We start from the raw sequence: 20,825 nt of genomic DNA, 5'->3' as shown, positions 1-20,825 counted from the left end.
ATTCCTAATCGTGTTTTTGAAGAGTGACAGGAACCCCAGGAAAGAAGGGCTTGTCCAACCTCCCCTTGTGCCTCTTTTCACACATTGAGAGTGGACCGTGCACTTAGCGGCCGGCCAATCGACGTGAAGTGGGAAAAAGCAACCTTGGTGTGAGCACAAGGTGGCCAAGGGGTGCGCCCGCGGAAAAGAGAAGAACTCGGGTGAAGAGAAGATCCTTCTCTAACACAGATTGCAAGCAAAAGAAGAACCTCAAGAACTCAAGACCCTCAAGAACCCAAGACCCACAAGAACCCAAGTTCCTCGTGAACTTAAGAACCCACAACTTCCCCCGAAGCGGAATGGATACCAGGCATGAGAGTGATGGGCAAGAAAGTAGTGAAGAAGAATTTCAGCAACAGGGAGGTTTTCCTGACCCTCCCTTTCGCCGTCACGCCAGGAATTGCACCAAACCCCATGGAAGCTTTCGTTAAGACAATGATGGACATGATGGCAAAGCAAGAGGCGACTCGCATTGCTGCGGAGGAACGGAAAGAAAAAAAAGCGGCAAGAAAAGCCGACTTGGAGCAAGCTCGCTTGGCGGCCGACGCAAGAAGGGAAGCGGCCGAAGAAAGAAAGGCTACTATGGAGCGTGAGCTTGTGCAAGCGCACTTGGCGGCCGACGCAAGAAGGGAAGCGGCCGAAGAAAGAAGGGCTACTTTGGAGTGAGAGAGTGAGGCCCAGAGAGCACAACGCATGAATGACTTGGTACTACATGTCCTCACCTCGAAACCCGAACCGGCCAAAGAAATTGGTGGTTCATCAAGTGGCGCAAGCCGAGATCGGACTCCAACAACCCCGTCACCAGAAGTTGACGTTGAGTAAGGATGATGGTAAGATGGATGCTAGTGTTATTCATTCTTGGTTGAACCAATTTAATGCTTATTTTGCGACAACTAAGAAGACAAAAAATAGCAAGGTTTTGACGGCAGCTATGTACCTTGCCGATGATGCCATAAATTGGTACTACGCATGGCAAGAGGCACAGCTAGCCGCGCACCTAGAGGAAGCCGACGAAGACGCGCCCCTTTCCTTCAATTGGGCCAACTTCCAAGACAAGCTCAAGGCGCGGTTTATACATCCTCAGTACCTAGCACGATTGAAAGAAGATTGGCACAATCTCAAGCAACGTGGTATGCTAGTCATGTCTTTCTAGCCGTGTTTTGTAGCTCGGCACTCAATTACGCAAATCGGATGATGAGCGCAAAGAGGCTTTCCTTTTTGGGTTAGACGAATATATCAAGTTTGATGTAGAAGTCTATGACCCCGCGGATCTCAACAAGGAGGTAGCGATTGCTCTCTCCCAAGAGATGAAGCACAACAAGGGAAAGCCCAAGGAGAACAAGACTTCTCAAGGAACCTCTTAGAATTCTCAGAACACGCAGAATGGTACGAACGGTAAGAATGGTAAGAATGGAAACTCTTCTAGCCCATCTTCCGCTAATGCTTCGAAAAAGAACTCTCAAAATGAATCTAAGGGTAAAGCTAAAGCACCTGCAAAACCTAAGCTAACCCCGGATGAAAAAGCTGCACAAGGAATTATAGGAGGATACATCACGGCTGAAGAACAAGTGATTTATGCTAAGGAAGGTAGATGTTTTCAATGTCACGTCAAGGGTCACATTAAGAAGGCTTGTCCTAAGACAGCCCCACCTAAAGAACAAAAGGCACTCACAGCAACCACAAGCACTTTAATGAACCAAGTTGAATCTTCTCTCGTCTCTGACACACACATTGATGAGTCTCTCATGAAGTGTTACGGTCATGTAAAGGGTCAGGGTTTTATCATATTGTTTGATCCAGGCAATATGCATGATGTGATTAGTGCCTCTCTTGTTGAGAGAGCCCGCCTAGAGGTTAGTCAGAAATCTCCTCTCGAGGTTTCTAGCTTCGCTCTTGGTATGGACTCTCTCATCACGAAAGAGTGTCTTGATGTGATGTTTACCGTTCAACAAGCTGCTTTCCGTAGGAAATTTCTTGTGTCTCCTATTTCAGGATGTGCTATGCTTTTGGGCATAAGATGGTTTCGTGAGCATAACCCTCTTTTTGATTGGGAGGCTAACACTCTCACATCAAATGCCAAAACTGACTCCCCCCTCATCATTCGTGCTAAGGAGGGCTTGCATTCTTTGCCTCTCATCTCTCATGTGCAGGTAAAGCGTGAATTACGACGAGGAGCGCAAGCGGCATTCATCTACGTTGCTCCAGTTTCCCAGAGCATTCAGGCTCCAGCTAAGTATTCAGATTTGTTTACCACGTTTAAACATCTCTTTTTGCAAGATGATCTTCCACCTCGTCTCCCACCCGAGCGGCCGGAGGACCATCGCATCGAGCTTATAGAGGGGGCACAACCTGTCAATAAGGCTCCCTATCGTTTGAACAAGACACAGGAGGAAGAGTTAGAGCGACAACTCACGGAGTTGGTGGCTAAAAGATTCATACGTCCTAGTGTAAGTCCTTTTGTTGCTCCTACTTTGTTTGTTCGCAAGAAAGATAGTTCGTCTCGTTTGTGTGTTGATTACAAGGCATTAAAGAAGATGACCATTAAGAACAAGTTTCCGATGCCTCGCATTGAGTATATCCTTAATAGGCTCAATGGGGCAAAGGTTTTCAGCAAGGTTGATCTCCAGAGTGGATACCATCAGGTACGGGTATTCAAAGGCGACATCTTCAAAACCGCCTTTCGCACTGAGCAAGGGCAATGGAAGTATATTGTTATGCCTTTTGGATTGACAGGTGCCGTAGGTACATTTAATCGTCTCATGGTAGGTCGTTTCGGCAATATGGTCGGTGTATGTATGTTCATCTTTTTGGATGATATTCTCATTTTTTATGCATTGTGGGAACAACATGAAAGGGATGTCGAAAGGGTACTAACCCGTTTGGATGAGTGTCAGTTGTACATTGCAGCTAAGAAGTCTGAATTTTTTCTTACTGAAGTCACTTATCTGGGTTATATCATTTCTGCAGAAGGCGTCAAGCTAGATCCCGTGAGGTGGAACACGTTCGTAATTGGGATTTGTCCAAAACTGCATATGATGTGCGTTCTTTTCTTGGGTTATGTTAAGCATATAGTTCGCACATAGAGAATTTTGCACGCATTGCTGCACCTATGACTGATGTTTTGAAAGGGGTAAAGACTCGCCGTCAATGCGTAGACTTGCCCGAAGCAGCCATTGAGGTTTTCGCAGCTCTCAAGGTTGCGGTAAAAGAAGCACCGTGTCTTATCCTTGCCTCTTGGGATGATCCCTTTGCGGTATGGACAAATGCGAGCAATGTCGCCATAGACGCTGTGCTTCAGCAGCATGGTCATCCAGTAGCTTTCCTTAGCCGGAAGCTCAATAATGCGAAAAAAAACTATTCAGTTTATGATAAAGAACTTTTGTCTATCATTCAATCTCTTAAGCATTGGAAGCATTTCCTTTATGGTAGAGAGTTTACAGTTCGCACAGATCATCAAGCCCTCGAGTAGCTCCAGTCTATGCCTAGTGCACATTGGAGTGATCGCCAGGCACGGTGGTCACAATTTTTTGAGTAATTTGGAGGTTTGATTGCCTGCTGCTGGCCTAGTGCAGGATGACCACGAGGGGGGCCGAACTGGCGTGGTGGTCCCTGGCAACGCGGACCACGGACCTGCTACCATCCCTCCTCTTCCTGGGCACCATCCTCGGAGGAGGAGCCTGCCTGAGCTCTCTGTGTCTCTATCTGTTGTGTCTGGCAGCCTTAGGAGATTGGGTCTGGGTCTGCACCGAAGATTTGGGCCTCCTCCGTGGACAGGCCTTCGCTAGATGACCCATTTGTCGACAAATGAAGCGCTAGTTCAAGAGGCCCGAGTACTCCACACTCTGGCGGTAGTAGAACGACCTTCGGGAGGGTGTCAGTGTCACGAAGCAAAAAGTGTACGGTAGGTATGCCAGCTGCCTGGGCAGCTACAGAAGCTGTCGTGTGAGGCATCTCCAGGACAGTCTCTGAACCAATCCTGGAAAGGAGCGGGAGGTACTCTCTCCTTAGGCTTGGGAAGCAAACTGAGATGGGAAGGTCTGCATCCTCAACGAGAACATAGGTAGCCGGATCAAATCCATGGCGCCATTGCCAAAAGTAAGATCTAGCTGCTCGGATGGCCAGGGGGCTCATCCCAATGACCTTGGATGCCATCTCGGAAGACTCAAACTCTATCTGATAGTATCCGCGCCCGAGAAGCTGGACGTCAATGATCTTGCCCACCTTTGCTAAAAGGCGGGCCTGGATGAGATCTCGCACCTCTCCTCTGCTAGGTCTGGGCGAGGGGGGAGGGGGGGAGAGGGGGGGGACATGGTGTGAGAAAGCGACGCGAGGGAGGGATGGGCAGGGGCAATTCAGGGCAACGCCTTGCGGGCAGCCCAGGGCAGCATCCTGCACAAGGTAGCACAAATGGGGGAGAAGGGGGACGGGCTCACAGGGTTGCAATGGGTAGCTGGGAAGGGAGGGGCAATGGCAAAAGCGTACGGCAGAAGCAGCGAGCGCGTAACTCTCTAGGGGGCGTCACCTTTTGAGACCATATACTTTTGGAACTTGAAGCTTTTCATGTAATCTGCTTTTAGACGCCAAGGGCCTTCAAATATCCCATGGGCTCTCACGCGGGAGATTGCCGAGCCATATGAGTTGTACTGAGTTGAATCCATATAAAGAAATACCGAAAGGGACGCTAGCGTTTGGGGCCACTGTTCTCTTAGGGTGGAACTCCGCCACTCCCCGTCTCGTGTCTCTCTCTCTCTCTCTCTCTCTCTCTCTCTCTCTCTCTCTCTCTCTCTCTCTCTCTCTCTCTCTCTCTCTCTCATAGCAGTCCACTCTTTTGATCGTAACTTCTTCATCCGAACTCCGATTTGGGTGATCTATAGCCTCAATCGAAGAGCACGAAGTCCTCTACGCATTGATGTAAAGACAGAAATTTTCAGAGTTATGGAAGGCGTTTCTGTAGCAGCATTTCCGAAGTGAACAGGTTCAACAAAATTGATTCTCATCTCCTATTTTACATACAATGTCTTCCGGCACTCGCAAGGGTTCTTCTTCTTCAACAAGGTCCACAACCATTGTGGAAAATGATCCAAAATCTCCTAAGTGTGGAGATAGCAACACAACCACCCAACCAACGACATCGGAAACCATGATCATGGCGTACTTGGTATCATTGCAAGAGACCGTAAACAAACAAGGCGAAGACTTACGAGCACTTGCAATGGAGAATGGCACACTAAGGGTACTTGTGGTTGAGAATGAGAATCTCAAGAGGACACTTGAGATGCAAACAACACGTTTGATGCAACTTGAAGAGGAAGTCAAGGAATGTAAACGCTCTCTTGTGGACTTGAAAGCTTTGAAGGAGGTAGAGCATGACCATGTATTGAAAGAGGAGAAATTTGACGCTATGAGCCGGGATGTATGCGACATGAAAAATGTATGCACAAACAAGTCTTGGACTGATGTATGTGGTAGCAATGTGGTTTCTAATTCCTCACTCATGCAAGCTATGGTTCAAACATAGAATGTTGAGAATGTGGATGTGGAGGAGTTGAAGGAACGGGAGCGACGTTCCAAGAACATTGTTATTCGTGGAATTCCCGAAGAGAAGTTAGAGACACCTCCTTCTCTTGCCATTGTTATTGAAGATTTCTTCAAAACCCACTTTGGCATGTCCGGAGTTATGGTCTATGGAGCACATAGAGTGGGGAAGCAAGGAGCTCCTCGCTCGGGAGAACGGCCAATTGTATGCACCATGCCGGATGAGACCAAGCGAAAGATTATCCTTGATAATAGTTGGATCTATTTGAGGGATACAAAATGTTTTGTATGTGAAGATCGCACTATTAAGCAACAAAATATGCGTCGCAAGGCATATGAGGAAAAGAATAATAAAAACAAGGAGATCTCTCATGAAGAAAATGTGCCCAAGGAGGAGGCAAGTCTCTCAAGCAAATAGGGATGTGTGACCTATGAGACCGAGTTACAATTGAAAATATGCTTTTGGAATTGTAATGGATACCCATGGAATGCGGGGGTTGGCATTGATGAACTAACAAGCAAAGCCGATGTTGTACTTCTTGTTGAAACTTGGGAGCATGATACACAAAGGATTAACGGCTTGGAGGATTACAATGTACATTCATTGATGTGGTCAAAGAATCTCAAGCAACGAAGAGGACAAGGAGGGTTAGCATGTATGGTTAAGAAAGGATTGGAAGATTTTGTATCAATTGTGAAAGATGGCAAGTACAAACGTTATGTATGGCTGAAAATTATGACACCAAAAAGAGTACCCATTTTTGTAGCCGGTTGCTACATTCCTCATCATGATTCTCCCTTTTATGCTTGCATGGATAGAGATCAACCATTTTCTGATTTGGAAGAGGACATTGCTTATTTCAAAGGTGAAGGTGATGTTATTGTATTTGGGGATATGAATGCTCGCACAAAAACATTGCAACATGATACTCAACAATTTGATATGCCATACATTTCAAGGGAGTTGGAGGAAGTTCACTTGTATGATCGTACTTCAATGGATGAGAAAGAGCCGGATCACTATGGAAAGTTACTTTTACACATGTGTAATAGCACGAGTATGCTCATTGCCAATGGTGTATCTTTGTGGAGTGGAACCAATGGATTTACATGTAGGAGACATAATGGGGATAGTGTGATTGACTATATGCTACTCTCTGAAGCCATCATGTATCGCATAAAGAGTTTTGTATTTGGGGATATGAATGCTCGCACAAAAACATTGCGACATGATACTCAACAATTTGATAGGTCATACATTTCAAGGGAGTTGGAGGAAGTTCACTTGTATGATCGTACTTCAATGGATGAGAAAGAGCCAGATCACTATGGAAAGTTACTTTTACACATGTGTAATAGCACGGGTATGCTAATTGCCAATGGTGTATCTTTGTGGAGTGGAACCAATGGATTTACATGTAGGAGACATAATGGGGATAGTGTGATTGACTATATGCTACTCTCTGAAGCCATCATGTATCGCATAAAAAGTTTTATCTTTGGTCAATGGACCCCGGAATCCGACCATCGCACCTTATGTATTGACCTTTCATGTGGAGAATCAACTAAGCATGATAATCTCAGCCAAAGGAAAGAGAAGTTATCACTATGTATGGATTTCAAACGGGCACCAATGTACATTGAAATGGTTGAGCAAAAATTATGGATGACAAAGCTTCAATGTGATGCACCATTGGAAACTAAATGGGAAGCTTTCAAGAAAGCTATTTGTTCTTGTGCGAAAGAATGCTTTGCCATAAAGCATCTCCATGGTATCAACAAAGATAGATCACGCAAAAGGTGGTTTGATAAAGAATGTCAAGATGCTCGAAAGTCCTTGATAAAGCTTGATGCAACTATGCACAAAGACAACTATCAAAGTCATTTGCATACATACAAGGCATTGATTCAAAAGAAGAGAAGAAGATGGGAAGTAAAGCAACAAGAATTTCAAGTCCAAGAAAAGGCACATGCATGTGGAAGATTTTGGAGAAACTTGAGAGACAAGCGGATTGAGAATTTTGGTAACTTGAGTCTAGTGGATATGTACACACATTGTAGGCAATTATATAAGCAAGCAAATACTGAAAAAATGTCATTTTATGGTTCACTCCCATGTATGCCGTCTTTTTTTGCTATTGAGGATGTATGCGGTGGGCTTGAAAAGTTGGCCACTCGCAAAGCGGAAGATCTTCAAGGTATCAAGCCGGAGATGATCAAATGGACGGGAGATTTTACCCATGACTGGATGTGTGATATGTTTAACCTTGCACTTCAACATGGTATGCCTTATGATTGGAGTACTAATTGGGTTAAGCCTTTGCATAAAGGAGGGGATGTAAAGAATGTAAGCAACTACCGGACTATAATGATTGGGTCTTTTATGGCAAAGTTGTTTGGGTGCATAATGGAGATGAAATTGAGTGATTGGGCTGAAGAGAATGACAAGCGTGCAAAGGGACAAGCGGGTTTTCGTCGATGCCATAGCACCATTGATCATCTTGTCACTCTTCGTGTTCTCATGGAGGAAAGTCGGTTGAAAGGCAAGCAATTGTATTGTTGTTTTGTGGACTTTAAGAAAGCCTTTGATATGATTCCACGTAACAATTTGTGGAGAAGGATGGAAGAACTCCAAGTGCCAAGTGAGTTTATGCTTGCGGTTTCTCGAATCTATGAGAAGGTGACTTGTCAATTGCGCATGGGAAGAGAAATTTCAAAAAATTTTGTAAGCACTATTGGGGTTAAACAAGGATGTCCATTGTCACCAACTCTCTTTGGTCTATGCATCGATCAATTGGAACAAATGGTACTTGACTTTATGCAAGAAGAAGGCATTCAAGAGGTCACTATTTGCAATGCGGTAATCATGCTTTTGTTGTATGCGGATGATGTAGTGCTTCTAGCACACACTTTAGAAGATGCACAAAAGCTTATGGTTATCCTTGAGAACTTTTGCTTGCATAGTGGGCTGATTGTAAATGAATCCAAAACAAAGGTTATGCTTGTGAAAACCAACCATAAGGAGAAGCCATGCATTGTGTACAACAACGAGACACTTGAAGTTGTTGAGAGCTTTAAGTACCTTGGCCTTGAGGTTCCATCCAATCACAAGTGGCATGAATGTGCTATGCGTCGTTTGGAAGCGGGAAAGAGAGCATATTATGCATTTGAGAACATGTGTAATGCGGGAAACATCGAGTGTTGGGTTCTCAAGAAGTATCTTTTTGATACATTGGTGACACCGGTTCTTCTTTATGGAGTTGAAGTGTGGGGCGGGAGCATCTCAAAGTCTACTTGGAAAGAGTTTGAGAATGTCCAAAAGCGTTTTCTTACAAACTTTCTCCAAGTTAAGACACAAACACCATATATGCTCCTACTTCTTGAGTCGGGATCTCTTCCAATTGAGGTTATGGGCATGTAAAGGGTTGTGAAGTACATGATAAAGATGCGTCAAAACCCCTCACATCGACTTCCTACAATTGCATGGGAAGCAAGCAAAAAAGTTCAAAAGACGCATAAAAGCAAGATCTTGAGCACGGGATGGATGCAAGATATAAAGAAGTGGTTTGGGAGATGGGATGCATTACACTTGCTACATGATGCTTCAATTGACTCTCAAGTGAATGAAGCTTTTCTACAACGCCAATGTATTACGGCTTGGGAGAAATCCGGTGGGTCACGCTTCATACATTACACCACCTATATTGCCCCCAACTACAAAACCATGTTCTTCGCTGAGAGAGGAAACCGTACTCACACTTACATGCTTGAGCCTATTCCCTTGTCCGCGATACGCACTATCGCAGCAATTCGGCTTAGCTCCCATTTCCTTCGATGTGAGATAGGGCGTTGGGGCAATGGAGAAGAGTCAAATCGATTGTGCACATTATGCTCACTGCAAGTTCAAGAGTCTGAGTACCACACACTACTAGAGTGCTCAGCTTTTGATCACATCCGAACTTGCTTCTCTCTCAAATGTGAGTTGCTTCTCTCACATTTTCAACCATAACTTAGACATACACACTTTCCACTCTCAGCCAAAGTGTGGGCTCTCCATTGCGACTCTCATCACTACAATTTTGGAGCATCGAGAGTCACTCATCAACCATACACATACTACATCACATGTAACTTTGGTCCCATAGGTCATATTTGACCTCCGAGGACGATAATAAAATCTCTCTCTCTCTCTCTCTCTCTCTCTCTCTCTCTCTCTCTCTCTCTCTCTCTCTCTCTCTCTCTCAGTTCAATGTTATTTAAAGTTATGAAATTTGTTAAGTCTGTTCTTTCTCATTGGCATATGATGCTCGTCCCGTTACACGGTGTCACTGTCTACTTGGGAGCACTCTAGCTGCCAAGGCATGATTTTTTCTTGGAGTGTTCCAGTCACAGGTTTATTCGCGTAAAAGTTGTTCAGTATATTCTTTTCTGTTGGCATGTGGTGCCTGTCACGTTACACGGTGATCTACTTGGGAGCAATCTAGCTACCAAGGTGTGATTTGTTCTTGAAGTGTTGAGTTCCAATCACAGGTTTATTCACGTAATTGCTTTGTGTCGTGAAGTTCAAGTAAAGATCAAGTCTAAAAGTCTACCGCCCTTTAGTGAGTCTATGGGCCGGTTTCACATGAACATGGCTTTCCATAGAGAGCATCTTCTCCAACTCACAAGGGATGGATTTGTGATGCGACCTAGCTATATGGAGACACATGTATCTCATGGGTTACGAACATCTTCACACCAACTTGAGATTGGGACTGGTAAATTCAGACACATATCTGCAGCCAGCAAGATATGCAGCCTATGCCACACAAAGCCAGAGACAGAGATGCATTATATATGTCACTGCACACTAGATTACGAGATATGGGGTCACTTCCATCGTCTATTCAGAGAAGGCTTCGAACCTTTCTCCAAAATCATGAGCTATCAAGACCAGAGATGTCTTGGATTGTATTTGCTTGGGTTAGACACACACATAGACAGTTTATTGAGGAGATCTGGAGAGAGACAATCCCAAAGATTACTGATTTCTTCACACCAGACACTGGACAGAGAGAGGAGCAGCCACCACTGCAAAGCTCAGCCCAGACTCACACCCGCGGTACTCTCATTGACGGAGCATTGGAGTTAGGGAGATCAAGACGATCACGACTGAGGAGAGGATCTTCACAACATCGACGGAGACTACATCAGAAGATTTGAGACATCCTGTCTCGACATCCAGAGTATAGATTTTGAGGGGTCACTATGCATAAATTGTGTACATCGAGTACGTTCAAGGACTATTTTTTAAACTCCTTATCTGTGAATTTTTTACGAATAAAATACACCCTTTTCCTATTCAATCTGTAATTTTTTTTTCCCAATTTCATTTTACGGTACCAATCTGTAAGTGAAAATGCGAGAAAAAAATGAAAATAAATAACGCATTCTGCTGCACTCAAGTCACATAATTATTAAGTGACCTCCCCCCCCCCCCCCCCCAAGAGTGAAGATGCGGATGGATTCAGTGATCACGCATAACCCACACACTTCCAGCTAGTAGACTTCTAATTTCATTTTATTTTTTTGTACCCAGACATGGTATCAGATTCAGCAGTTCGTAACGGTTTGGTCTCATAGGTCACTTTGGCCTCTTCAAGATGTTAATATATCATTCTCTCTCTCTCTCTCTCTCTCTCTCTCTCTCTCTCTCTCTCTCTCTCTCTCTCTCTCTCTCTCTCTCTCTCTCTCTCTCTCTCAAAATGAAGCATACCTCGTCACCTTTCTGAATAAAGTGACCCATACCATTGTCTCCATACTTCCGAAAGCTTGTGAGGCTCAAGTTTGGAGAGAATAGCATTTGACAATTGGTTTTCAGATCAGGCTCAATTTTGAGCTGCCCAACATAAAGCAGAACATCTAATAAGAGACCCTGTTTAAGACCTCAACGCAAGGGTGTCCTACAACTACAGAACTCGTCATTGAATTACCTCAATCGATCCCACATTCGTTGCTCCCACAGCTACGAGTGCCATGAAACCTTTTTCCCACAAACCTTCAAGGACAACCTGGCATTTATTTCACATTGGCAACAACAGACTAGCATCACTAAGATGTAAAATGTAGATTGAACAAGTTACCAATGCAATAGAAAGTATACACACAAACATCATCTTTCAAACAAGAACAAGCATGCACACGACGAAGTTCAAACTTACAGCTGGAGGTGTTACCAAAGACACTCAGGAGCTACACTTCTCATTATGAGACTTTTATTGAAAGCACTGTTTAGCTTCATTACCCACCATTAATGGTAGGAAGTTTACAAGATTGATGGGCTAATTTCTTAAAAATGATCGCGCCAACTATATTATTTTTTTATTCTAAGCGGAAAAATAATAGATAGAAGCAAAACATCCAAAACAATCATTGATGAAATTGAATGGGCAAAGCACGTTTCTAAAGGCCTTACTCTTTCATTTCCAACGTACAAGTTTCCAATTGTCCTTGTTGCACGCTCATTTACAGGAAATAACCTTCCTTCAGTTAGCACCAAAAAAAAATCCAGAGAATAAATTCAGAACCTTTCCAGGGCCATATAAGCTAGAGCCCAAGCATATAGAAAATGCGACATTTCAAAATTAAGAAATATTTAAAGACAATGAGAACTATTCAAGGACACCAGTGATAAATCTGTCACCATTAAAGGAAGATAATTCAAAATACCGGAAAGATGCCGACGGTAGAGCACATGCCAGTCAACTGGTGAATGCACTCGATGATAATCTCCAGGTCCAAGATAGAGGACACAATAGAAGAGACTAGTGTCACGTCTGCTGTCAAAAACAGAGGCATCACAAAACTAGAGTCGTTACCCTCTTCCCAACAATAAATAAAAGCTTGAAATGCTTCCATAAGTTATAAGAAGTTCAATAAAGATATTCAACTAAGCCTCTCTCTGGCCAAGGTCCTAACCCAGACCCTAGGGGTCAGTGCAATGCTCACCACACTGATAGTGGGTTTATGGTAAGATCAAGCTCGCTGAACAAAGCTTATGACTGCTAGAAGACAAACATGAATAGCTGCGCCATACAATCAACTAAACTTAGCAATTTTTGAATGTTTACCGTCTATAGTCTTAAAAGGAATGAATCATGAGCTCTAAGCTCAGCACCTGGAAACCAATGCTCTCATATCGGTCATCTTTGACGGAGGGCCACTGCTTCCCATGCAAAGCATGTGTGTGCTTAATCCTTTAAGATTTAGAAAGGATTCTCATGGACAGAAGGATCCAAATATAGCATAGAATAGGCCCTAGTCTTTCTTTTCTTCAGAGAGACACCCAGACACAATTCATTTTATTCCAACAAAAGAGTGTGTGTGTGTGTGTGTGTGTGTGTGTGTTTTGTATAGGTCAAAACATGAGAAACATATTTATACTAGGAGCAGCTTACAACTTAGGAGGTGGTGCCTTTGCTCCTCCATCCACAGCTCCAATGTCTGAGCATGTAGATGTCAAAAGAATCCGGGGTTCACCTCCAAGCAAGGCTCTCAGTGAATACGAATGCCCTTTGACTTGTTCAACGGCAAGACCAGGCCCTTTTATCTGCCCGCATCGCAACATCACTCCATCTACTGGGCTAATCTGCACATCGCTAGTCCAAGTGAATTACGAATAGATTCAAGAGATTAGGCAAATGCTTTCTGAAAATGTAAAGTCAATCAGTATCTATTGAGAACAAAGAATTTACCAATTACCAGACAAGAGGAGCTTGAATCCAGTGGTCTGCAACCATCTTTAAGAGTTCGCACAAAAAATTTCTGAATAGATTCATAATCTTCTAGCTTTTCAGACGCTTCGTCCACATCTGGCAAAGTGATTTTCTTTTTAGCAAACAACGTAAACAAAAATCTCAAACATTATTGAAAGAAAAGCAGAGCTGTAGTACCCACACTAGATTGTATTGAACAGTCTGCACTAGTGACAACCATAAAAATGGAGAATATTGACACTACTAACTACTACGGCAGAAACCTGGAGCTAGTTAAAAAGCTCAGCAAGGACATGGCTAAAGAATCGCTCACTGGCCACTGGCCCCTGTCGCCATCATCACAGCCCAGCAGTCTGTATTGTGCAGCCCAGTTTTGTGCTGCAGCCAACTGCAGATACTACCGACTTGAGTTTGAGAGTTCAAACTGTTGAGAGTTTTGAAGTCAATCTCCTCGGTTCTGTCTAGATACAGTGCCAGCGGGCTTCTTTGTGGCTGTGCCCAGCCTTGTGAGGCTCTTCTAGTAGGGAATTTAGTTTGCACCCCTACCTTGGGGATTTGTTTTTTTTAGGGGTGTTTGTGTGTGTGTGTGTGTGTGTGTGTGTGTGTGTGTGTGTGTGTGTGTGTGTGTGTGTGTGTGTGTGTGTGTGTGTGTGTGTGTGTGTGTGTGTGTGTGTGTGTGTGTGTGTGTTTTGGAGGTGGGGGGGCGGAGGGAGGCGGGAAGGGGCAATGGCAGGTGCAATGAAGACAAAAACTGGCCTGTGATCCCGTGGACACCTCGACCCCGATCTAGAACACCTGCAATGCCACACACATCAACAAGGCACCCGAGGAGAAGAGCATTAATGTGAAAAGACACGACGTCTGAGAGAGAGAGAGAGAGAGAGAGAGAGAGAGAGAGAGAGAGAGAGAGAGAGAGAGAGATCGGGGAAAAGTCTCTCCATGCTGATAACCAACTACTCATACAAGTGGCCAAGGGTGGTCCGGCATAGATCTAGCATGCCCCAATGGATGGACCCGAGGTACACACATAGCTGCCACTGCTATTGCCATCTGCAGTTGCACACGAGACCACTGACACGGTCTCCACATGGGTACCACCTCTAACATGCTCTAAGATCATAGATCTGGTGCACCTCCTCCTAGCTAGACCTATGTCCACTGAGGGATACTCCATGAGTGTAGCAACAGTCTGGGGTGTCCCAACCGCCAAGAAATCTCCGTGGGAAAATGCCGTCACGAGCAGTGTAGCAAACTGTTTATTCCGCCGATGCAGTGTGGTAGTACTGCGTGAACGTCCCGAACTGAGTGTGAAAACAACTCCCTGTTGTAAAAGAAGTGCCAATAGACCTGCACGTGTCCTGCCCAATAGGATCCATGGTATCAGTCGCCAGCACGGTGGAACTTCAACAATCTCAGCAACTCAAGCCAAGCGCTAGAGTTTTTGCTGCTTTTCATCGCAAGAAGTGCAAAAATTCAGCCTAGCACTTTTGCATTGCTCTGCGTTTTGCAGATCGCGATACAGTGCTCCCTCTCTTGGCGCCCCGTCCTTGCAGAGCATCGCACCAAACGGCAACAGATAAGCCTTGCACTTTTCTGGAACAGATATGCGTTTTCAGATCTTGCTGCGATTTTTTGTACAACTACTGCATTTTCTGAGGTTGCTGTGTTTTCCGCAATCGCTAAGCCTCTTGCATACACGGGAGCAGCCAAGCCACTCACGGGAGTCTTCTACACTGCCTGGAATTTGCCATTGTCAGGTATCTACACCCAACCGGCACCTTTCTGGCACTTATTACTTGCTGTTTTTTCTCTGTTTTCAGACCCTTGACGACTGAGAAGTGCGTGGACCCCCTCATCTGACACTCTGTGGCGCTCCCGTACCGATCGGTGGCGTATAGGCACGCTGAAATCTTTGTTACGGCAGCGTTTTCAGCACCCTTTGCAGCGTTTTTCTTTAGGCAAGGAAGAAGGGCACCAGCGTTATCAAATCAGCTGCAATTGGGGGCTGCGTTTTCAGGTTTTGGGCACTGTTTTGGCACTACGGGAGTGGGCATACATTGCTTGATCACATATTTTGCCTTGGAGCCATGGTATCTACAAGATATTGGCATTTTGGACACTATTTTGATGCTGTTGTCTCTTTGTTTTCAGCCCATTGCGAGGCTTAACAATGGGAAAACCTTGGAAGGACAATATTTGCAAGTTCCAGTACCGATCCGGCAACTACGAGCACGCTGGATTTTCTGTTTTGCAGCGATTTTCAGCCCCTTGCATCTGCGTTTTCTTGACGGACAGCCACCTATCACTTGTGTCATTTGCCTCTACACCGGCATCCTCTTCTACAGCTTTAGATCTCCAGCATTTATCTCTCGACTACCGATCTTTCCAGCTTCTTGTAGCGGTTGCTATCTCAAGAGGGGGCTTGCAACTTGTGGATTACATCGGCTTGATCATCTACAGGCGTACGATCCTTGGGAGATCCATTCATTCCAGCCATCATTTGACGGTTGCGCACTCCAGAGGGGGTGGTGACCTGTGGTTTACTTTGGACACACCTATGCACAACTACGAGCACGCTGAATTTTCTGTTTTGCAGAGATTTTCAGCCCCTCGCATCTGCGTTTTCTTGACGGACAGCCACCTATCACTAGTGTCATTTGCCTCTACACCGGCATCCTCTTATACGGCTTTAGATCTCCAGCATTTATCTCTCGACTACAGATCTTTCCAGCTTCTTGTAGCGGTTGCTACCTCCAGAGGGGGCTTGCAACATCAGCTTGATCATCTACGGGCGTACGATCCTTGGGAGATCCATTCATTCCAGCCATCATTTGGCGGTTGCGCACTCCAGAGGGGGTGGTGACTTGTGGTTTGCTTTGGACACACCTATGCACTCATCAGAGGAGTTCACACGAGATATGGCCATGCTCATAGCATATGGGATTCCGACATTCCCAGAGAGGACACCACCATCTTTGGTGGACAAACACTTCCCACTTGACCTCGACACGCCAGATCACTTGCTTACACATGAGCATCTACATGGACTTAGGGAGAGAATCCTGGATCTCTTCTTGGACAAGTTCATTGCTTGGATCTATAGGCTGGAGTGGGACTTCAGTGCTTTGAACTCTCTTGGAGAGTTTACCTGCGAGATGCGGGAGATCGGGCATCATTAGTAATTACACACCTACATCTAGAGTCACCCGGAGCCTGGGTTGGATGGTAGTGCAGTTGCTCTTCTACACTCCTGATCATTTGGATTGCTACCTTCAGAGTTGCTTACACTCACCCTCGGTAACCTTACAGCAGACTTATCCCCCGACCTGGGCAGCTCATTCACATTGAGAGCCGCACCGAGTTGCGGTTGGTGGCGTGGTTAGCGCGAATTCTGTTTTGGTTGACACCGGATGATTGGAGGCAGGAGATACAGGCAAGATGGCACAGACAGATTGGTCTGGCCTTTCCTCTTCTCAGAGGATCTTCACAGCGCAGACTGCTCAATCTGGCTTCCCTACTTCTACAGAATGATCACAATGCAGACAGTTTGGTTTGACCACACCTCCTTAGAGGCTCTTCACAGTGCAGAACGTTGAGTCTGGCTTTCCCCTCATCTTGGATTACCCTACCTATCGGTCTATCGGTGCGGTCTATCAGTGACTGCTGCAGCTTAAGGTAGCTTCTACATGCAGACTATTTAGTCTAGCTTTCCATGTTTCGGAGGACGTTTACGGCGCAGATTGCTACATCTGGCCTTCCTGGAGTTTTACACAGCTTAGCCACCTGGCTACACTCGGTTACAAGTTCATGCATTGATAGGCTTCCGGTCATTCTCATGATGGTTCTTGGGCTTCCCCATTTTCTCCAGACGGTTTGACTACAGACACCACTGATCCTATTGGGCAAGACACTTGCAGGTCTATTGACACTTCTTTTACAACAGAGAGTTGTTTTCACACTCAGTTCCGGACCTTCACACACTACTACCACATTGCATCGGTGGAGTACATCAGTTTGCTACACTACTCTGATACCATGTGGGAGTGCGCATGTGCGCGAGAGAGAGAGAGAGAGAGAGAGAGACTACAAACACAATATATGGTGAAGAGGGGGAGATCAGCCCCCCATGACTACCATGAGCAGAAGACCCGTACAATGATCAGATCATGTATGGAGGTGGGTACCCCCTTGGCCACATAAATAGGTGCCCAAGGGGAGGTAGGGCAAAGCCTGGAAAAATCCCCCATGACCCAACAAGAAAATGATATATGGAAATATATGAGGGCGCCCGGACATAGGTGAGCGGCCAGCCCCAAACTTGGGCGGGCGGCGGACAAGGAGCACCCTGGACTACGGGTGGCCAGCCCGGAGACATACTAGCCGTACATGTATGCCCTAGACCTGTGAAGCAGCAGAATGGTGTAAGTCTAACAAGACTAAGTCAAGCCTTGAAAATGGAAAGCAGAGGGCCCGCCAGATTAACCAAAGTGTCATGCCACAGATGAGCTCTTAACACCACTCTCTATCACTGCACCACTCCTGGGGGATAAGCTCTGCGACAGGCTGGAGTGTAGGCCGGCCCTCCTGAATCACTATCATCCTGCTCATGGAAGCCATCTCAAAATGAAGCATTAGGCCCGTGAATGTGGACCAAGCTGCAGCACCCCAAGTGTACTGGCTGGCTGTAAAAGGTGCTAGCATCAACCAAAGACTCCGAAGCCAAACCTGTTGTGCCATGGGGCATTCCCACAGACAGTGACGTTGAGTCATGGGTGGCCACACGCTGTACATGCTACCGAGAAGCCGTTGTGTACCAACTAACTCTCAGCTGCAATAGCTCTATGCGCAACTAGCCACTGAAACAAGGTGACTTTCCTCGGTTGTCTGTTGTCCCACAAGCGCTCCCAGAACCTTAACAAGAACTCTGCTGTGAGACCCTGCTCCTGCTAGTGAAGTGCTAAACCACTCTGCCGAGTCCCATTGCACTTGTACCAAAGGACGGCTCTTCCAAGCTCAAAGCCGCCAGTGTCTGGACTCAAGATCTGTCGAATCAGGAGCTATGACACAAGTCCTCTCACAGCTGCCCACAACTCGAATCCTCTAAAAATAGCACTAAGTCACCTATGGTGCCTCCACCAAGACACTGTGAAGACGACCCTCTCCCTTAACCTCAGAACACATGCAGGATCCTGACCTTGAGCAGGCCTAAGCTACAATGAGGACCTCCGATTGCGTGAAATCCCCCATCCAACTGGGAGCTGTTGGCTCAAGAGGGGTATGCCACTCAACAGGTATAGCCTCTGTAATATCCAGATACATGCTCTGCATCCCCCTCATGCCACATAGTTGGATGCTCGAAATCTACTCGGAAAGACCTGAATACTGCAGCCAATCCCCAACAATACGGGCCGGACCCTCTACCATGGGACCCCAAGAAACATGAGGCCTGCTACCAACCAAGCAGCCTCGCTGAGTGCTGACCGTGGGGTTCCAAACAAGAGGCTGCCTCAAGCGCTCCTCAATGCATGTGGGCTGGATTGAGTGCTCCCATTGCTGCCCATCATCAGCATCGTTGAGATCTGCGTTTTCAGCCCTTCATTCCTCACACAAGGAGTGCGAATCAGCCCCAGATTCACCCCTTGGTGGCCATCTGCAATCTCACATCCAAACAGATCCAAAGCTGCATCAAATCAGCCCCGGAGGTGCTTAGTCCTGAAGAGTTACCGAGGCGACATTCCCCATTCGAGTCGGTAGAGTCTGCATTTCACGTATTGCATCTGTGTACATTCCATTTACACAATCAAAAGCAGATAACACAGGCAACAATGTGGGAAACCCTAGAAAGGGTTGGTTGGGACCCCATCGGATTGTCATCCTCCTCCTCCTCCTCCTCCTCTCTCTCTCTCTCTCTCTCTCTCTCTCTCTCTCTCTCTCTCTCTCTCTCTCTCTCTCTCTCTCAAGGAAATAAAAGGAACCATCATTCTTGCTAAAAGCAATCATTAACACAAAGAAAGATGTAAACATTTGTGGAAGTGTAAAACGTAGATCTTCACCATTTCAATTCCGCTGCACCTGACAGTTGTGGGAACAAAGATTGATGATCAACATACATGAAGGCCGGCTCGTGCCCGAGAAAGCTCGCTGCTGCTGCGCACCCGCTAGCCTGCCATCGCCATTACCTCCCCTCTCGTGCACTGCCTCTGCTTCGACAAGTGACGAGCTTCTGACTTTGCTTGCCAGAGCTCTCGCAAGGAGCAGTCTTCACTTGGTCCCCCTTCTTCCACAGCAGCAGACACAGAATGGCGGTCTCTGCTCCATCACAGAGGGACTCCTCAAAAGCCCCCTCGCCCAACCCCACGCAGTCGACCCTTGGACTTGCTCTTTCTCCAAAAGAGCAAGCAAGCTTGATGGCCGAGGTGGAACGCTTGCAAGCCTCCTCGGTTATCTGCAAGATCGTTTGCACTCGACCCAGCCATGGCAAGATTTGGGACTTACTCCAAGCCCGACTCCTCTCCGATGTGGGTAAGATTACCGATGTCCAGATCCTCGAGAGAGGGTACTATCAGATAGAGTTCGAGTCTCCAGAGATGACCGCCAAGGTAATTTCGATGAGCCCGCTTGGTATCCGAGCAGCTCAAGCCTACTTCAGACGATGGCATCATGGTTTCCACCCGACAACAGATGTGCTTGAGGAGGAGGCCGATTTGCCTATCTCGGTTTGCTTCCCAGGCCTGAGGAGAGAGTACCTTCCTCTGTTCCCCAGGATTGGTCTTATGTCCGGGACAGTTCTGGAGTCTCCGCGCGCTGCAGCTTCAGTTGTGGCCAAGGCAGTAGGTTTACCTACTCCGCGAGTTCTTGTTCGAGACACACTTCCTCCCCAAGGTGGTACTGCTGCCTCGGGTGAGTGGGGGGTGGATCAGACAGAGTGTCGAGTATTCGGGTCTCCCGAATCAGTGTTTCATTTGCAGACAAATGGGCCATTTGGCAAAGGCCTGTCCTCGTAGGAGACCTCAACCCACATCGCATGCGCAGCCTCCTAAGAATGAGCATGCCCAGTAGCCAGATACACAAGATGCACAGGCTGGTACCTCGACTCAGACTAGCGATCAGACAGTTGATGGTTGGCAGCATGTGTCTGGCCACCGTCGATAGGAACAGGCTCGTCCCACTGCTCCCCCTGATGGCCGACCTCCTGCAGCTCAGCAGCATTGGGTTCCGACTAGGAACCGTTTTGACTCCCTTCAGCAAGACCCGCCTGAGGAGGCCCCATCCACTTCAGTTCCTCCACCTCCACCTCCACCTCCACCTCCTCCTCAAACGTTGCCGCTCCGCCTCCCCCACCTCCACCCCCGCCTCCCGTCCCTACTCTCTCCCTGCTAGGGCCCACAGCCTCATCTCCCGACCCCCCCCTCCACTCCTCCTCAGACGTAGAGGACTAGACACGCATCTGCCGCGAGGCGATCTCTTGGTAGTGCTTTCGCTACGAGCCATGTGGCT

The 20,825-nt window shown here is 46.5% G+C and overlaps 1 protein-coding gene across 2 annotated transcripts in view; it reads right to left on the bottom strand.

Moving 5' to 3' along the window:
• Positions 1 to 20,825, bottom strand: part of PSD1 (phosphatidylserine decarboxylase 1) — a 99,608-nt gene that overhangs the window by 12,589 nt on the left and 66,194 nt on the right. Inside the window, exons 6-11 of one of the 2 annotated variants that reach the window (XM_086522947.1) lie at positions 13,315 to 13,424; positions 13,011 to 13,201; positions 12,283 to 12,392; positions 12,029 to 12,096; positions 11,547 to 11,624; positions 11,330 to 11,452 (exon numbers count right to left, since the gene is read on the bottom strand). In XM_086522947.1, coding sequence (XP_086379073.1) covers positions 11,330 to 11,452; positions 11,547 to 11,624; positions 12,029 to 12,096; positions 12,283 to 12,392; positions 13,011 to 13,201; positions 13,315 to 13,424 — 680 coding nt within the window. The remainder of the gene's footprint in view (positions 1 to 11,329; positions 11,453 to 11,546; positions 11,625 to 12,028; positions 12,097 to 12,282; positions 12,393 to 13,010; positions 13,202 to 13,314; positions 13,425 to 20,825) is intronic. The other variant, XM_086522948.1, reaches the window with a different exon arrangement.

The sequence above is a fragment of the Adiantum capillus-veneris genome, chromosome 11 (genome assembly GCF_014529385.1).
Source record: "Adiantum capillus-veneris isolate H3 chromosome 11, ASM1452938v2, whole genome shotgun sequence".
In the NCBI taxonomy this organism is placed as follows: domain Eukaryota; kingdom Viridiplantae; phylum Streptophyta; class Polypodiopsida; order Polypodiales; family Pteridaceae; genus Adiantum; species Adiantum capillus-veneris.
The sequence above is the reverse complement of the archived record's forward strand: the minus strand, read 5'-3'. Positions and strand labels throughout refer to the sequence as shown.